Source organism: Xenopus laevis, chromosome 3L (genome assembly GCF_017654675.1).
Source record: "Xenopus laevis strain J_2021 chromosome 3L, Xenopus_laevis_v10.1, whole genome shotgun sequence".
NCBI lineage: Eukaryota > Metazoa > Chordata > Amphibia > Anura > Pipidae > Xenopus > Xenopus laevis.
This window is the reverse complement of record NC_054375.1, coordinates 29,597,554-29,616,377: the sequence shown is the minus strand read 5'-3', so window position 1 is coordinate 29,616,377 and position 18,824 is coordinate 29,597,554. Positions and strand designations below refer to the sequence as shown.

The following is an 18,824-nucleotide window of genomic DNA, read 5'->3' as shown; positions in this document are numbered from 1 at the left end:
ACTATTGGATCAGACAGTGGGGCCTACAGAGTCTTATCAGACAATATCAGATGGATGTGTGGACAATTTTCGTCCCAATACTGGTTGGCCAGGCCTTTCTGTGGACAATATGTTGGCAACTCAGTATGGCCACTGTAAGAAACTATTAGACATTGAATAGTCTGCCTCTGCTAAGCTTTCTTAAGGTGGCCATACACTGGCTGATTAAAGTCAGCAGCTTATTGGGTAGTGTGGGGCCCTCCAATGGGCTTCACCGACTATCTGGCCGAAAAATCCTTTTGGATCGACGATCGTTTGTTGATGCAGTCATTGCACTGATCACCTGCATTCCCGAAATAGTGATCCAATCATTGGGCCCTAGGGCCCACTTAAAGTAATGCTGACACTAAAAATGTTCTTTTGAAAATATTAATCTACATTAAAAGTCACCTATGGGTCATGTTCATCGTTTTTCGCTGATAGTTCTGCTTTTGTAAGTAATTGTTACTTGAAGTTCCTAATCCTGACTGTTTAGCCAAGATGACTGTCCCATTTCAGTCTGTCAAGTTTCTAATGCTAACTGGCTACTGCTGCACAAATATGGCAGCCCCCTCATAGAGGAACATGGGGGTACGAAAGGTAACATGAAAGCATCAGGGAAATACTTTTATGGCAACATTATAAGTAGCATTCAAAGACAATATTATGATGGATATAAAAAGAGTTATTTTCTGATGTCAGTATCTCTTTAAGGTGGGCATATCGGGGCAGGATCTGCTTGTTTGGCAACTGCTCCAAATGAGTGAATCTACACATGTATGGCCACCTTTAGGCAATTGCACACGAGGTGATAAATCTCTGCTTCTGCGACTAATCTCCTCTAAAAGCTTTCCCACTTTTTCCCCTCTAGAGGAAACTCTTTATTGCTGCCATTGCACTTACTCTCAGGCCATTAGACTTGGGGCATGTGCTCTGGAAAAAGTACAAACATGGCGAAAGCTAATGCATGCTGCTGAGCGACCCCAACCTTACAATGCCTGTAAGGGAACTACGACTGTATACATTCTTTTTTAAAGTTATATATTTTTAGAGTATCAACTCACTGTGTCAAGTTTCCTGTCTGATTCTCATTCAATACAGTATGTTTTATTTTCCATAGAATTTCCATCTGCTGATTAAACACAATCAAGATGTCAAGCAGAGGGGGTAAAAAGAAGACAACAAAGACCACACGGTCTGCAAAGGCTGGAGTTATATTTCCAGTCGGGAGAATGCTGCGTTACATAAAGAAAGGGCACCCCAAATATAGAATTGGAGTTGGTGCACCAGTATATATGGCTGCTGTACTGGAATATCTAACTGGTAAGCATTGTTTATAGTAATTGTATACTTTGCAACAACCTATGAACTTAGCACAGTCACTAAAACAGCAAATGCATTATCATTCACATAGTGACTACCATGTGTAAAGTGCAAGAAATTGACACAATCTGCAATGTTTTTTGCACTTTTTCATCTTGTCCTGCTGGTAAAAGTATTGCTGCAGATCTCTATGCTTTTGTTTTGGAGGATAGAGATCTACATTTGCCCCATGAATACAGTGTGTTGTGAATCGGATAGCACTGTATAATTCAGACTTGCAAGCTAGGGAGTGCCTGAGCGTGCCTTTGTGCGCTTGTACTTGCTTCTGCAAATGTTTCTCATTGACCTTAGTAAATGAGCACTTCTGTTCCTTAATTACTTGACTTCAGCTTTTGCTGTGTGCTGGAGATCATAAATCGTAAACTTTGACCCCAGTTTTTTTCCTAGTTTCTTCATTCACTTACTTCAATTGTGGTTCATGTATTTCCCTTCATTCAGTGTTAATGCTGTAGTGTGGCCATGCAGCCAGCTTATTTTATTCTTTTCAGGTAGTGATTCTTGTACTAAATGAGGTCAAGGTACAATGCAGGCAGACCTTATTACAGGAAATATTGCACTTCACTATTGTTTATGATTTTACACACACACTACTCTTTAAAGTATTTTTCTCATGCTTGGAGTTTGTTATGAACCTTAGTAAGTGACATAATGGGGGTTATGTATTAAAATCCGAATGTTACAATCTCGAACAATTTCGTTTTTTGTTCACTAGAATACCGTGATGCTGCAAAAAAGACAGAATCGGAAAATCTGCCATCTCAGACCTGTTTAGGTCCTGCATAAGTGTAGGACTACACGGACATTTTCAGCGTGATCCGATGCGCTGCGACAAAACGTATGCTATGGAAATAAGGTAAGAGATAGAAATGTCGGATGAAGTCGCAGCGTTGATCCGACCTGACTGTCTGATGCAGATGCAGCGTCTGCATCCGACAGTCGCGTCGGATCAACAATGTGACTTCGTCCGACATTTCTATCTCTTACCTTATTTCCGTTGCATGCGTTTTGTCGCATCGCGTTGGATCACGCCGAAAACGTCTGTGTAATCCTACCCAAAGGGAGAAGCACCTATCTCAAGTGGTCTGTACTGGGTTTAGCCCGAAAATCCAACTTTTCGGGGTTTTCGGGAAAAAACTTTGAAAATTTGAGCAGTTTGGGGGGAAAAGCCCAAAAAATTCAAGCTATTTGGGTTAAATAACCCCCACTATAGTTGGAATTTTAATTGAGATGAATAGAATAAACTCAGAAAAGTAGGATCCCTAGCACTGGTACTTTTGTGTCTGATTGTAGAGTTTACAATCTTTGACATATTGGGTTAAAACATATGCCTTATTTAGCAAGTATCTTAATCATTTTTTATGCATTTGAATGCACAACCACCCAGGATTTCATTGATTTCAGTATGCCCAATAGGCCTGTACCAACAGAATATAGTTACAAATGTGCAAAATCAATGACTTAACATTACAATATTAGTTTACCAACAATTAAAGCCCATACACATTTTGAAACTTTTTGATACCAAAATTCATGATAAAGTTCATCAGTATTTCCAGTAATATCCATAGAGTAGAGTCTCTTCACTTACTGGACTTCCTCCAGCTGAGACACAAGCTGATCTTTTTAAATAACATTTAGTTCTTACATTTTCAAACTTTCCAATGTCTATTCAAATAGTTAAGCAGTAAACTATAAACACCATTATACTTATCATGTAAACAAGGGCTGCAATTCATTGAATACAGTTCTGCATTTCATTTGCGTGGGGGAAAGAAAACGAAAAACAAAACGCAATATCGAAAATGAACAAATAAGGCCTTAGCTCTTGACATTTATATTTCATTTCTCTTTCTTTGTTAGCGGAAATTTTAGAATTGGCTGGAAATGCAGCAAGAGACAACAAAAAAAGTCGAGTAACGCCACGACATATACTCCTTGCAATAGCAAACGATGAAGAATTAAATCAGGTATGTAGGACGTTGCTACTTTTAATCTCTAAAGCTGGATCCATATACTGTTTCGGTTTGTACGATTGTACCACACTTAATTGTCCAAAACTAAAACATAGGCCAACTGGCAGCCTGATTCATATGCATGCAGCCAAAGCTCTTTCTAAAACTGTATACCTGTATTCCTTGTCATTCCTTGAGCTAATTTGTCAAACAAGTGTAAATGCACTATTCACAAGGATCAAACTGAACCAGACACCATGTAAGCCAGTCATTTGGATATTCAAGAACTGTATGGGGTGAGCTTTAGATGTTTTGGGTTTCTTCCAGTTTGTACAAGTCCTATTTTTTTGCGTCAAAGCATAAAGAAAATACATCAAGGTGAAAGAACAGTGGGCTTGGTTAACTTAGTGCTCAGATTAGTACTACGAATTAGTATGGTTAGTACTACTTATCACCCGAAATGGATGATCAGAGTTTCTTATCTAATTCAGTTCTAGCTCTAATTCTGAGCTGTCCTGTCCTCATTTCATTGGTTCATTTATGTGCTGTGTGCACTCTTACTTTTCCCATTCGCTGAGACATGTCTTGATACTTCAACATTCCAGCTGGCCACCTCGCCACTTTCCAAGTGCTAGGGTGCTCAAGGAAAATATAACAAAATGCAAGGTCTAGTGTAGTGATCCCCAACCAGTAGCTCGTGAGCAACATGTTGCTCACCAACCCCTTGGATGTTGCTCTCAGTGGCCTCAAAGAAGGAGCTTATATTTGAATTCCAGGCTTGGAAGCAAGTTTTGGTTGCATAAAAACCAGATGTACTGCCAAACAGAGCCTCCTGTAGACTACCAGTCCACATAGGGGCTACCAATAGTCAATCACAACCCTTATTTGGCACCACCCAGAAACATTTTTGATGCTTGTGTTGCTCCCCAACTCTTTTTACATCTAAATGTTGCTCACGGGTGGAAAAGGTTGGGGACCCCGTCTAGTGAATGGTTTTTGCACTGGACCTTATATGGTAAGGGACTTATATAATCATATGTATAGATCCATACTGAACAGTAAATGAACAAATAAAGTTACCATAAAATGTATAGAATATGCATGCTTTTAAGTTCTCATGCTTCAATTCTTGATTGCTGTATCATTTTAGCTACTGAAAGGGGTCACAATTGCAAGTGGTGGTGTTTTACCTAACATTCATCCAGAACTTCTGGCAAAGAAGCGTGGATCCAGAGGAAAGCTGGAAGCCATCATTACTCCACCACCAGCTAAAAAGTCAAAGACAACATTACCTAAAAAGACATCGGCAAAGAAACCTGGGGCCAAAAAAGGAGTTAGAAAATCTAAGGTACATGCTTAAACTAAATAAAAGGTTAAAGGAATTGTTCAGTGTAAAAATAAAAACTGTGTAAATAGAAAGACTGTGCAAAATAAAAAAATGTTTCTAATATAGTTAGTTAGCCAAAAATGTAATGTATAAAGGCTGGAGTGACTGGATGTGTAACATAATAGCCAGAACACTACTTCCTGCTTTTCAGCTCTCTTGGTTTACACTGACTGGTTACCCTGTTACCAGTAACCAGACTTGTGGGGGGGGGGGCACATGGGTCATATCTGTTGCTTTTGAATCTGAGCTGAATGCGGAGGATCAATTGCAAACTCACTGAACAGATATGTCCCATGTGGCCCCCCTTCAAGTAACTGACTAGCTCAGAGAGATGAAAAGCAGGAAGTAGTGTTCTGGCTATTATGTTACACATCCAGTCACGCCAGCCTTTATACATTATATTTATGGCTAACTAACTATATTAGAAACATTTTGCACAGCCTATTTACACAGTTTTTATATTCACACTGAATAGTTCCTTTAAAACTACATGAAATCCAGGTCATATGTCACAACATGAAAGATAGAAACAAATACACAGAAAAAGAAAAGGCACTGCATCATGATGAACTCAGAATGACTATGACTAAGAATAGTTGAGTGATAATTAACTTCTGCAATTAAATGGCCTTAGTAAACAAATGAGCGTTTGTCTTCCTCTTTGTCTTTGTGACCAAGAAAGAAAAATAGAATGCAAAGTAATACGCTATGAGCCTCTTTCAACTGGACCAAAACACAAGCAAACTTATTAAAGACATATTAAATATTTGCAAAAACTATTTGCCTTTTTCTTCTGACTGTCCAGCTTTCAAATTGGGGTCACTGACCCCATCTAAAAACAAATGTTCTGTAAAGCCACACAATTATTGTTATTGCTACTTTTTATTCCTCCTCTTTCTATTCAGCTCCTCTCCTGTTCATTTTCCAGTCTCTTGTTCAAATCAATGCGTGGTTGCTAGGGTAATTTGGATCCTAGCAATCAGATTGCTGAAATTGCAAACTGGAGAGCTGCTGAATAAAAAGCTAAATAACTCAATATCCACAAATAATAAAAAAAAAGAAAGCCAACTGCAAATTGTATCTGAATATCACTCTCTACATCATATTAAAAGTTAACTCAAAGGTGAACAGCCCCTTTAAATATGTGGCAATTGAACCGCTTTGGGTGGCTACGGCACTTGATAAAGCATTTCCTATGTAGATGTGGTAACCATTGTCTTTGTGTTTAGAAAAAACAGGGAGACGTCAGCAAGTCAGCCAGTGCAGACAGCACAACAGATGGTACACCTTCTGATGGATTCACTGTTCTCTCCACCAAAAGTCTCTTTCTTGGACAGAAGGTAGGATTTATATTATCAGATTCCCTTATCGTACAGGACATGACTAAATGCAGTCTGTGAATAAAGGTTAAAGAATTATCATTTACTGCTGAACATACACATAATTCCAGTACTTAAAGTGCTATTATCTTCTAGTAGATGGTTTAAAAGGCTACAAAATCTTTTTCTTTTCGTTTATACGGTTTATTTATGATTTCTTTGTAAGCTCATCAACCTTATTTTCCAACTTATTCATGCTGCTAGTCACTGACAAATTTCAGCGATTTGCAATGCATCACTGATAAACAATGGTTACCTTCTTTGTAGGGATGCACCAAATCCACTATTTTGGATTCAGACAAACCCTCGAATCCTTTGTGAAAGATTCGTCCGAATACCGAACCAAATCCGAATTGACATATGCTAATTAGGGGTGGGAAGGGGAAAATGTTTTTACTTCCTTGTTTTGTGACAAAAAGTCACGCGATTTACCCTTCCTGACCCTAATTTGCATATGCAAATTAGGGTTCGGATTCGGCAGAATCCGAATCCTGCTGAAAAAGGCCGAATCCTGACCGAATCCCGAATTCGGTGCATCCCTAGTTCTTTGTAACTAAAAAAAAATGTTCGATTGTGAAAGCAGAATCCTGAATCAGCTGTAATATCTCAAAAACTATGAGATAAAAATAAAACCGACGTGCATTATTAATCAGTTTATTGGATATTTATAATAGCGCCTGTTCTACCCCTGCCAGTTTTTAGCCATATTTTTTTTTTTTCACAGCATTAAATTGTAAAACAAAATTTATTTTGGTTTAAAAAGCAATATGATGATGAAATGTGTGTTTGCATATCTGCAAAGCTTTATATATCAAAATATAGTACAGGTATAGGACCTGTTATCTCGAATGATCGGGACCTGGGGCTTTCCGGATAACGGATCTTTCATACTTTGTCTACTAGAAAATCATGTAAACATTAAATAAACCCAATAGGCTGGTTTTGCTTCCAATGAGGATTAATTATATCTTAGTTTGGATCAAGTACAAGGTACTGTTTTATTATTACAGAGAAAAAGGAAATAATTTTTAAAAATGTGGATTATTTTGATAAAATTGAGTCTATGGGAAATGGCCTTTCCATTATTCAGAGCTTTCTAGGTAACGGGTTTCCGGGTAACAGTTCCTGTACAGGTATGGGATTTGGAAACCATATCCCATTTTAGGCAAATCATTCAATTTTATTTTTAAATTATTTCCTCTTTCTCTGTAATAATAAAACAGTACCTTGTACTTGATGGTAACTAAGCTGGATGGATTCCATAAACCAATCCTGTTGGGTTTATTCAATGTTTAAATGATTTGTAGCAGAGTTAAGTTATGGTGATCCAAATTCTGAAACACCTCGAATCTAGAAAAACGCCACGTCCCAAGCATTCTGGATAACAGATCCTATACCTGAATATGGATATAGATCCTATACTTGTATATAGAATCACCAGCTGCATCATATTGGCAAATATTCCTTTAAGAAATAATTTTAAGCTGTTTCCAGTACAGATCTGTTTATTAGTATGCTCCAAGTTGTTCCTAGTACTTAAATGTTCGTTAGCTTTGCTGGGAACTCAATCCCCCCATACACACACATACAATCCTAATTGTCTCTCTAATGTATATTTATGACTTGAGCCAAACCAAGTGAAACTAAATATATATTTGAAATAAATGTCATCATTTCCATAACTTAAAAAAAAACTGTTAAACCTGATGAAATTCTAAATATATATATATATCTCTATATCTATATATATCTCTATATCTATAGATAGATATATATATATATATATATATATATATATATATATATATATATATATATATATAAACGGAGCTTAAAATCAACATATTTTACAAAAAAAAAGTGAAAGACTTTATGAAGTGTGTTAATGCCTTCAAAGATGAGCTGTGAAGATGATGATGAGCTGTGAAGTGGACCACTTAAATAGCCTTGCTTACTTTTTTGTTCTGTGCAAATAGATGGGATTAGGCTCATGTACAAAAGTTATACTGCCAGCCTGCTGTCCCATAGATTATTCAAAAGAGAAATGTATATTTCTAATACAGGTATGGGATGCATTATCCGGAAACCCGTCTCCCATAGACTCCATTTTATCCAAATAATCCACATTTTTTAAAATAATTCCCTTATTCTCTGTAATAATAAAACAGTACCTTGTACCTTATCCCGACTAAGATATAATTAATCCTTATTGGACGCAGAACCAGCCTATTGGGATTAATTCAAGTTTCCAGGATTTTCTAGTAGACTTCAGGTATAAAGATCCAAATTAAGGAAAGATCCAGGTCCCAAGCATTCCGGATAACAGGTCCTATACCTGTACAGGTATGGGATCTGTTATCTGGAAACCTGTTATCCAGAAGCCATTTTTGAATATCATTTCCTTTTTATCTGCAATAATAAAACAGTAGCTTGTACTTGATCCCAACTAAGATATAATTAATCCTTATTGGAAGCAAAACCAGCCTATTGGGTTTATTTAATGTTACATTATTTTCTACTAGACTTAAGGTATGAGCATCCAAATTATGGAAAGATCTGTTATCCCCAGGTCCCAAGCATCCTGGATAACAGGACCCATACTTGTATTATAAATCTTTACATGTATATTTTAAAAATAGTTTATTTATATGAATGTTTTTCAAAATTGTCTTTTTTTATAAAGATGATTACAGCCTTGCTTTGCAGAGAAAACACTTTAATTTCAGGCTTTACCTTCTACATCAGCCTAACAATGATTGTAATAACCTGTTATTTTGCCTTATAATAATTTGATTTTTAAATAGCAGAAAGGTCATTTGGTGCCAGGTCAGTGAGAGAATTCAGTATATATATATTCATAATATTTATCTATAATAGTCTTATGAGCTGAAGTAGCTCTTACTTAGGGGCAGATTTATCAAGGGTTGAATTTCGAATCGAAAAAACTTCGAAAGTCGAATTCAAAAAGACCAACTGAAATTAAGTCGAGTTTTTTTTTCTGGTCGAATAGGTCCATATTCGGTCGAATTCTAATCGAACAAATAGCACATTCGATTGAATTTGATTCAAAGTTTTTCCAAAAAAAAAAAAAACTTTGATTTTTCAAAGTCCACCATTTGACTCCAAAAGAGGTTCTAGTAGGTCCCCCATAGGCTAAAACAGCAATTTGGCAGGTTTTATGTGGCGAATGGTTGAAGTCGAATTTTTAAAGTGACAGTACATGATAAATTTTGAATTTACGATTTTTTTTTTGGAAATTCGAATCGTATTTGGACTATTCCCTAGTCGAAGTACACAAAAATAGCTTGAAATTTGATTTTTTTTTTCAATACGAAAATTCACTTTGACCTTTAATAAATCTGCCCCTCAGTGTTACAAATACCACAAGTGATTAATGATTTTACTAGTGACCGGGACCAAACTGACATCTGCATAGGATAGAATTGCTTTTTCTGCCTCTATCGCTTCCTTTCCACTGCTCCATTTCTGATCTCTCCCTGCTTTGCTATTACTCCCCACCTGGTACTTTTCTTTTCAGCTCAACCTTATTCACAGTGAAATCAGTAATTTAGCCGGATTTGAGGTGGAGGCTGTTATCAACCCTACCAATGCTGACATTGATCTTAAAGATGATATAGGTAAACAGGACACACGTTTAATATAGCTAATGGCTGAGGTATAATTATAGATGTCAAAACATTATTTTAAAAATCTATGATGATACCATCTTTCACAATGGTACTTTTAAATTCCGAAAATTATATCACGTTTAACACATTTAGAAGATCAATGCAAGTTTCTATAATTATCTCTCGCCGTTAGCTATTTGTATTTATTATTATATATTATATGTATTTTTTATTTATATTCTGTATCCATTCCTACATAAGGTATTTTCTCTTGTTTTGTAGTCGTGTTTTCTGAATTGTTTAGAAGACTATTTTAGATTCAATGTAAAACAATAAATTGTAGCACCACAAAGGCTCTATTTACAAATATGGGATCCATTATCTGGAAACCCGGTATACAGAAAGCTCTGAGTTACGGAAAGGACGTCTCCTATAGACTCCATTTTATCTAAATATATATATTTTTTTCCAAATAATAAAACAGTACTTTGAACTTGATCCCAACTAAGATATAATTAATCCTTCTTGGAGGCAACACCAGCCTATTGGGTTTATTTAATGTTTACATGATTTTCTAGTAGACTTAAGGTAAGAAGATCCAAATTATGGAAAGTCCTTTATCCGGAAAACCCAAGGTCCCCAGCATTCTGGATAACAGTTCCCATACCTATACTAATATCTTTATTCCTCTTTGATTTTACATTGATTTGTTTGATTTGTCTGAAATATATTCTCCTACACCATATTCCACAGAATGCCAAAGAAACTGCAAAAGAGAAACAAATAGTTTTTTGTTTGGTCAATAAGAAGCAAACAAAAAAAAAAAAAGAGCAAACCAAGATTGTTCCCAGTTTCTATAAAATGAGTACTGCAGGGCAACAATTTAATTACGCAATTAAAATGCTTTACTACAGGTACAAGTATTTTTTGTGCTGTCACCCGCGTTAGAGAATTTATTATGGGTGACAAAGCTCCACTGAGCATGTGCACACAGAAATGAAGAGAAGGCTGGTGCAGTTTGCAGCAAACATGCACACCAGCCCCAAGTATCAGATAACCCATTAAAATTGCTCAGTGGGATGCCTTGCATTTTTGTACCCCCCCGTGATTATACCTTTACTTCTATTTTAAGTTTTTAAAAAAATAACTCAACATTTTGCAATAATGTAAAATAAGCAAATAAAATGATTGATTTCATAGAGATTAAAAAAATATTTTGAATCACAAAATATAAAATAATCCTCAAATCCCACATTTTCCGTGTAATGGGTCTTTCCATAATTTGGATCTTCATACCTTAAGTCTACTAGAAAATCATTTAATAAACCCAATGAGATTGTTTTGCTTCCAATAAGGATTAATTATTTCTTAGTTGGGATGAAGTACAAGCTTCTGTTTTATTATTACAGAGGAAAGTGGAATCATTAAAAATTTGGATAATTTGATTATAACAGAGTCTATTGACAGCCAATTCCTTAATTCAGAGCTTTCTAGATAACAGGTTTCCGATAACAGATCCCATACCTGTACTCACATCAAATGAAACAAAAACAGGTCTTGAACCTCAGGAAAATCATTTCAGATGTCATTTTAAAAATGCAAAATAGACAGGGACAAAGCACATGATGAAAGCACCGGCCAATCAGTTGCTAAGAACAGAAGTAAGATACCTAATGATTTGTACAATATTTGCTTAATGCTGAATAAAATTCTGTGTATCAAGTGGGTCTGACATTTTACTATTAGGGCAGGACTTCACGGGCGATTTCGCAGCGATCCGACGAGCTGTGCAAAATCGCAGGTGTCACATCGAATGCAACGGAAACAAGGTAAGTAATGGCAGTGTCGGATTGTGTCGCATTGTTAATGCGGCGCGACACGACTGTCGGATGCAGACGCAGCGTGCCGTGTCTGCATCCGACAGTCGTGTCGCATCAACAATGCGACAATTGAATTACTTACCTTGTTTCCGTCGGATGCGATTTTGCGCAGCGCGTTGGATCGCTGCGAAATCGCCAGTGAAGTCCTGCCCTTAGGAGCCAGAACTACTTTTTAAGCATAAGAATAATCTGTTGGTAAAGGATACAACTAGAAGTGCAACTGGATTTTGATATTTTAAACTTACTGGAGAAAGTACCTTATGTTTTGATGAATAACTGACAGTCTTTTTTTCACGTTCATTATTCATTATTTGTATTAACATTTACCATTAGTAGCAGCTGAGAAATACATTTCTTTGTACTAATATGACAAAAATCTATTTTGTGAAAATGTGCCACCCGGTTAAAAATTCCGCTGCCAACACCAGCCAAATAAACTGGTTTATTTTCAGAGCCTTTGAGACATGAGAACACAAAAAGAGGTAAAAAAACAAAACAAAACATGAATACAGAATATTTTCATATCACACATGGTTGACATCCATTTGTTTGCCTGTTTGTAGTTGCAAGTTGTAAAGGCTGACATTGCTACCATTGACAGTGATGCTGTCGTTCACCCGACAAACTCTGAACTCTACTCCGGTGGGGAAGTAGGTAATGAAAAATACAGTAATGACGAGTTTCCTATGTGTGCATGGTTGATTGGCAGCCAAGGCTTGCTTTATTCCCCTGCTAATTTAACCTGCATTTCATTGCTTCCTTTCAGAAATATTGGCTTCTAGTAATTCTATTTTTAAAGGAGAACTAAAGCCTAACTAAATAAGTAGGGCAGAAATATTGTACATTATGTTTTGGGCTTCAGTACCAGCCCAAGGCAACGACAGCCCTTTAGCAGTGTGTCTCCAAAGATGCCCCAGTAGCTCCCCATCTTCTTTTCTGATGATTTACTGCACATGCTCTGTGCTGCTGTCACTTAATGAGCTTAGGGACCCACTCACAATATACAGGACACTTAGGGGCACATTTACTAAGGGTCGAATTTTGAAGTGAAAAAAACTTCTAAATTCGACCATTGAATTGCAGTAATATGATTTTCGAAGTCAATGGTTTTTTTTAGATAGAATATGGCCATATGAGATCGAAGTAAAATCGTTAGATCGATTAAATCCTTCGATTCGAACGATTTATTCGATCGATCTTCAAAAAAAAAAAATTTTTACTTCTAAAAACATAGCCAAATGTTGGCTATAGGTTCTAGGAGGTCCCCATAGGCTAACATAGCAATTCGCAAGTTTAAGGTGGCGAACATTCAAAGTTTTTCCAGTTCAAATCGAAGTCGAATTTGGCCTATTCGATGGTCGAAGTACCCAAAAATCACTTCGAATTCACTTCGACCCTTAGTAAATGGGCCCCATAGAATAGAAATGTCACAATATAAGACTGATTAGTAATCAATACAGATAATTACTACATGGCAGCATAAAAACCAGTACAGATGCTAAATATTTTGCTAAATATTTTCTCCCAAGCGAAAGGGAGGAGATGAATGAAGATATAAAGGCATTTTTTTCCCATTAACATGTAATACATTTAATTAATGGCATATACAGTTGTTAGCCAATGCATGTGGTCTGCACATTAATTTACTAATAATCAGAATAAGAAAACCTAGGGGAGGCATTGGTTTAATAGCTAGTAATACATCAGTAGCAACATTTTGTGACACAAAGCAGCTTGTTTCAGGGTATTGTTGTGATTTTAGCTGGAATCACATTACAAAGTCAGTAGTCAGAGGGTGATAAGTTTGGGTCTCAATGATATTACTGAACAAGATGGTTTTTCATTAGGGTAAGAGTTTTAAGTTTTGTGTTGGCTGATTAATAGAAATCTTTTATTTTGCATTGCACCTCAACTTTTATATAGATAATAATCAGGCCCGGATTTGTGGGTGTAAAATGCGCCGGGAGATTGCTGCAGTCTCTTACCTCCTGGCGAGTCTCTCCAAGATTGTCGGTGTGCAGGCGCACACTTCCGGGTTCCCGACCCCAGTGACGCTGGTGTTTGATGCCTGCGTCATGATGCTGAGCGTCACAGAGGGGCACCAGATTTGAATATTGGCGCCAAATCATACTTAAATGGCCAGTCCACCATTTTGAGAATGCCCAAGCTGGCTTCAGTTTATCTGTTCCTGCTCAAGTGTTTATTCTGTCTTCTGATATCCTGGTTTTGACTCCTGCCTGACCCTTGACTAAGATTCCTGCCGCCTGCCTTAAACTCTTCGCCTGACTCTGACTACGTCTTCTCCCCTGCCGGTACCTCGCTTACGGACTTGTTAGGCACTTTCTTGTTGGCTTCCGCAGCAGAAAGCCAGGGGCCCCGAAAGGGTGTCGGTGAACATCAGAATCCACAGGGTCCACCTGTGATCCATTTTCTCTAAATCCTTGCCAGTACCTCGCTTACAGACTTGTTAGGCACTTCCTTGTTGGCTTCCACAGCAGAAAGCCCAGGGCCCCAAAAGGGTGTCGGTGAACGCCGGAATCCACAGGGTCAACCTGTGCATCCGAAGGTACTTATGACTGTGATAATGTGAATGTAACAGTGGGAAGGCCACAAAGGATCGGGCCTAGGGCAGCAGGATTTTAGGGCCTGCATGCCGCCCAGCTGCATCGACTTTGCTTTCAAAGCACTTGATAATTTTTTAAATTTCCCACACGCAGTGTTCCGGACCCAACGAAGGAAATTTGCGCCCAATATGTAAATCCGGGCACCAAGCAGCTATTAGCTGTCCAAAACCCTCCTAGAGAACTATCTGGAATAAAAGTTGGCAACCCCCCCTTCCCTCAGAAAACAACATTTCAGGGCCACCAATCGAGAGATAAACCTGACAACTCAAACCCTGACAGTACATTTCCTTTTAATTACTTTCATCATCCCAGATATAATAGGTATGAAAAATATATCTATCTTGGCCCTCCTAGTTTTAAAAAACTCCAACAGTGCTACTTAAAAGTTTATGTTTTGTGTTTCTAAACAGAAATATAATACCGCACCATAAAATGAAATTAATGAGCGCTCACATTGTGGATTTTATTGTAAAATGAGACACATTCTCACATTGGGACTCCTGATGTCAGACTGTATCCATTTATCTTGTTAAACATAACATTTTTTTTCGTATAATTTTTTTTTCTCCGATGAACATGATCTCAAATAATGTTGAGAAAACTCATTTTACTTTTCAAAAGAAGATATAAAGATTTTAATTAAAATGTTCTGAATAGAACAAGAACAGGTGGCGAGCCGTTACTATAATCTTTACCAGACATAATAATCGGGTAGGCCATCTTTTAGTGCACTGTGACCTCTGATGTCAGATTTTTAAATAGTTTGGTAATATAAAGTATTCTTCGGGGAGTAGCACATGTATGGACAACTGTGTCCCAAATCCATGCAGCTGTTATCCAACACAGGAATTTCAACACATCCCCTTTGCACAAAATAAATATGTACATCTGATAGCGTTCAAGCCATGTTTTAATATAGATGATCCTAAGAAGTGAAAAGTGTATTTTATTACATAACCACAGTATGGCCAAAATGTCTTGGATCTGCTAAATAGCTTTAGCATGTGACAATTGGGCTTTATTTTGTAGCTTCCAGAAACGCGTATTTACACATAGGAAAAGGAGCTTATGTCACAAAAATAAAAAATAAGTCTCTGCAAAGAAAGTGTTTAGCAGCATATATTGGCATTAAATACATAATTTGAAGAAGAAGGAAAAGCTTATTTACTTGGGGATGCCAAAAGTTAGGGACCCCAAGTGATTATACATACTGGGCCGGTGCTCCTACCAGGAGAAAACTGCACCTGGGATTCATCCAGTGAGCACCACGGAACAATCAGCTTTCTTCAAATTTCCCGGGGCAGACGCATGTGCAGTAGAACTACTTAGCCGACTTCTTCGTTAAAGCTCGGCTTTTCGCACAATCGCGCATGCGCACCTACATGAGGTAAGAAGAAGCCAGGAGCCAGTCGCTCCTAACTTTTGGCACCCCCAAGTACATAGAGCCTTTCCTTCTCCTTTATTGGAAGACATTTGTGGTCATTAAGTGAAAGTATTGTTAAATTATAATTTTGCATGGTGCTTCTCTAGGGGAATGCTTGTATTGTTATATGGTACAGTATCAGAATAAAATTAGGGAGGGTGGTTTCTAAATTTCCACACCTCTTCATTGGTAATCAGGACACACACCTATTGGGAAATGTTAACATTATAGGAGGGCTATGTGAAATAATGATGTGAAAGATTATGGTCAGCCAGCCAACGTCTTTACAACTATACCGTACAGAAATCAATAGGCAGACCCCATAATCAGCACCAAATCCATATTTGGTACCATGGCAGGCTGCATTATTATAAACATAATGGACTGGACATCTCAGTGGACAATCGTGTAAACTCAGGGTCGGACTGGGGGGCCCGGGGCCCACCAGGACCCCTCTCCGCCCCATGTCCCTGCTGCGCGTGGGTGCAGATCTGGCCCACAAGAGACAGGGGCCGGGTTTTTTCCCGATGTCCCGCCGGCCCAGTCCGACCCTGTGTAAACTTGAGTCATCCCCCCACCTCCCAGTTACCTGAAGTAAAAAGCCTGGTCTCCCACTCCCTGTCATTTGCACAGTAATTAATTACGGAGAAAAAGCGGAATTGACCTGTGCCTGTCTTTAACTGCAATTCATTAATGATTGAATACTTGTTATATTATATAACAATATATTATAATATATTATTATTCTCTGTAATAATAAAACAGTAGCTTGTATTTGATCCAAACTAAGATATAATTAATCCTTATTGGAAGCAAAACCAGTTCAGTATATAAAATATGGCATTTTTAGCCATTCTTTTTAAGGGTTTACTTCTCCTTTAAGTTAGATTGTTTGCATTTAGTTAAGTAAAATATCAATAGATAAGGTAAACTACACAGCTGTTTGTGTACTATTAAGGAGTAAAACCATTTCAAATTTACACCGTCTAGGAAGTTAATTTCACCCCTGAGATGTGTGAACCTTTGCAAGTACATTTCTTAAAATTATTTATTTTGGATATTCAGCTTTCAGTTACACACTGTTAAATTCCCTTAAACCATTGTGATTTTTCTTTTGTTTTCTGGGATTTTTGATAACACTGGATAGGCTTAGTTTATATTTAATGCACTGCTTTAATTAGTATAATAATAGAGATTCCGGTAACCAAAAAGGCCAACTTATTTCCCATTTGATCAGGTTTCCAACTCTGTGTTGGCTTAATGCCCAAACATAATATGGATTAGACATTTCCTAAAATTTCTGAGCATTCTCATTATTCCCCGTGTGTTGTGGACTCCTATTAATCTTGAGAGCTTCTTGTACAAACTCTGTCAATTCTAATTTTCCAGTGTGTATTATCCTGGGAAATCCTAGAATGTGGTTGAATTTGCAGCTTGCAGCTACCTAATTATTAAATTTGATACGTGGTTAATCTGTTTGAACTACAAAACACAATCTAAACCATATGAGGTTCTTTTTAAGCATTCATCTAAATGCACTAATTATAGCTAATTATGAAATAAGTATTATATTTCTTACCTCTCCGCCATTACCTGATCTTTTATTATGTATCTGGGTGGAAAAATAGGATTTCTGCACGTTAGGTTATTTGAGTCTGTAGACCTGAAATCTGTTATTTCGGTCTACACCAAATTTGCCAGCCATTATGGTTTAAGAACAAGATGCCCATGACTGAGAAATCATAATTAGTATTAACCAATCGAAACAGTAATATAGTTTTAACAGTCTTGATTTTGTTTTGTAGTTTAAAAATAACACAAATGAGACGCCAATGAACAAATCAAATAGCTTGATTATTAACCAAACAATCATAAAATAATATATACAAAGGAATAATTCTTAAATACTTCTTGGTTAGGTAATGCCTTAGAGAAAAAAGGAGGCAAAGAGTTTGTGGAAGCTGTTGTTGAACTGAAGAAAAAAAATGGGCCCCTGGATATAGCTGGAGGTAAGTGCTTCAATTATTGTTATTAGAAGATTTAGGAAGAAAAACAATGGACTGACTGACGTAAGTCCCAATCTTGAGCTCAGTGCCACAACATGTCATATCTTCTATCATATACTGTAGAATGAATGGAGTCAATATAAAAGACTCCTGAAAGGGGTAATTTACACCTTTGAGTTAACTTCAGTTCTATGCAACTTTTCAATTGGTCTTCATTATTTATAATTTTCAAGTGATTTGCCACTTTCCAGCTTTCAAATGGAGGGTCACTGACCCCATCTAAAAAACGAATGCTCTGTAAGGCTGCAAATGTATTGTTATTACTACTTTTTTTAGTGCTCAGACCCTCTTCTATTCATATTCCAGTCTCCTATTCGAATCAATGCAGGGTCGCTAGGGTACTTTAGGCCCTAGCAACCAATTGCTGAAATTGCAAACTGGAAAGCTGCTGAATAAAAAGCTAAATAACTCAAAAACCATAAAAAATAAAAACCAAAGTATCACTCTCTACATCATACTAAAAGTTATCTCAAAGGTGAACAACCCCTTTAAGGTGGCCATACATGGGCCAATAAAAGCTGCCGACAGACCAAGTTGGGAGTTTATTTTGCCATTTACCGATGTCTCTTACCATTTTTCTCATCATCTCACCATTATTATAGTTTAATATATTAAATAAATGAATAAAGGTGGGCATAAACATATAAGTACTCTGTACCAATGTGCCATGAGAAATGAATAACTTTAGTGTTATTTAACCCTTTTCATGCCATTTATACTGTAGGTTTTTTTTTTTCATGATTTCATTCTAAAATGCTCGTGCCTTTAAACTTTTCAAAAAACTCACGCCTTTACACATTTCATTGTAAATCATATACATTTCAGCTTAACCTGCAGAGTTCAGCACAGATCCACTCCTATTTCAAGGGACAGGTTCACCATCATGCACCATGGTTACATTATACCACTGCAGCGTTAATGTCAAACACTTAAATCACCAGATTGGCCACATTTTACATACTATCCCCCCATCCGATTACAGGCATGTCACTTTGTTTTATTAGTTTTCTCTTAAATTTATGACACATTCTCCATATGCCAAAACTAAACTGTCGGACATAAATTAGAACAAATTGGAAATGT

At 37.1% G+C, this 18,824-nt stretch overlaps 1 protein-coding gene and 1 long non-coding RNA gene across 4 annotated transcripts in view; one reads left to right on the top strand and one right to left on the bottom strand.

Moving 5' to 3' along the window:
• Positions 1–18,824, top strand: part of macroh2a1.L (macroH2A.1 histoneL homeolog) — a 30,062-nt gene that overhangs the window by 4,759 nt on the left and 6,479 nt on the right. Inside the window, exons 2-7 of one of the 3 annotated variants that reach the window (XM_018250517.2) lie at positions 1,120–1,341; positions 3,262–3,368; positions 4,504–4,701; positions 5,970–6,080; positions 9,658–9,757; positions 17,595–17,684. In XM_018250517.2, the coding sequence (XP_018106006.1) occupies positions 1,170–1,341; positions 3,262–3,368; positions 4,504–4,701; positions 5,970–6,080; positions 9,658–9,757; positions 17,595–17,684 (778 nt within the window). In that variant the 5' untranslated portion in view covers positions 1,120–1,169. Of the gene's footprint in view, positions 1–1,119; positions 1,342–3,261; positions 3,369–4,503; positions 4,702–5,969; positions 6,081–9,657; positions 9,758–12,191; positions 12,283–17,594; positions 17,685–18,824 lie in introns of all 3 variants that reach the window. The other 2 variants (XM_018250516.2, NM_001097143.1) reach the window with 2 other exon arrangements.
• Positions 1–18,824, bottom strand: part of LOC121401433 — a 216,479-nt gene that overhangs the window by 197,092 nt on the left and 563 nt on the right. The window lies entirely within an intron of this gene.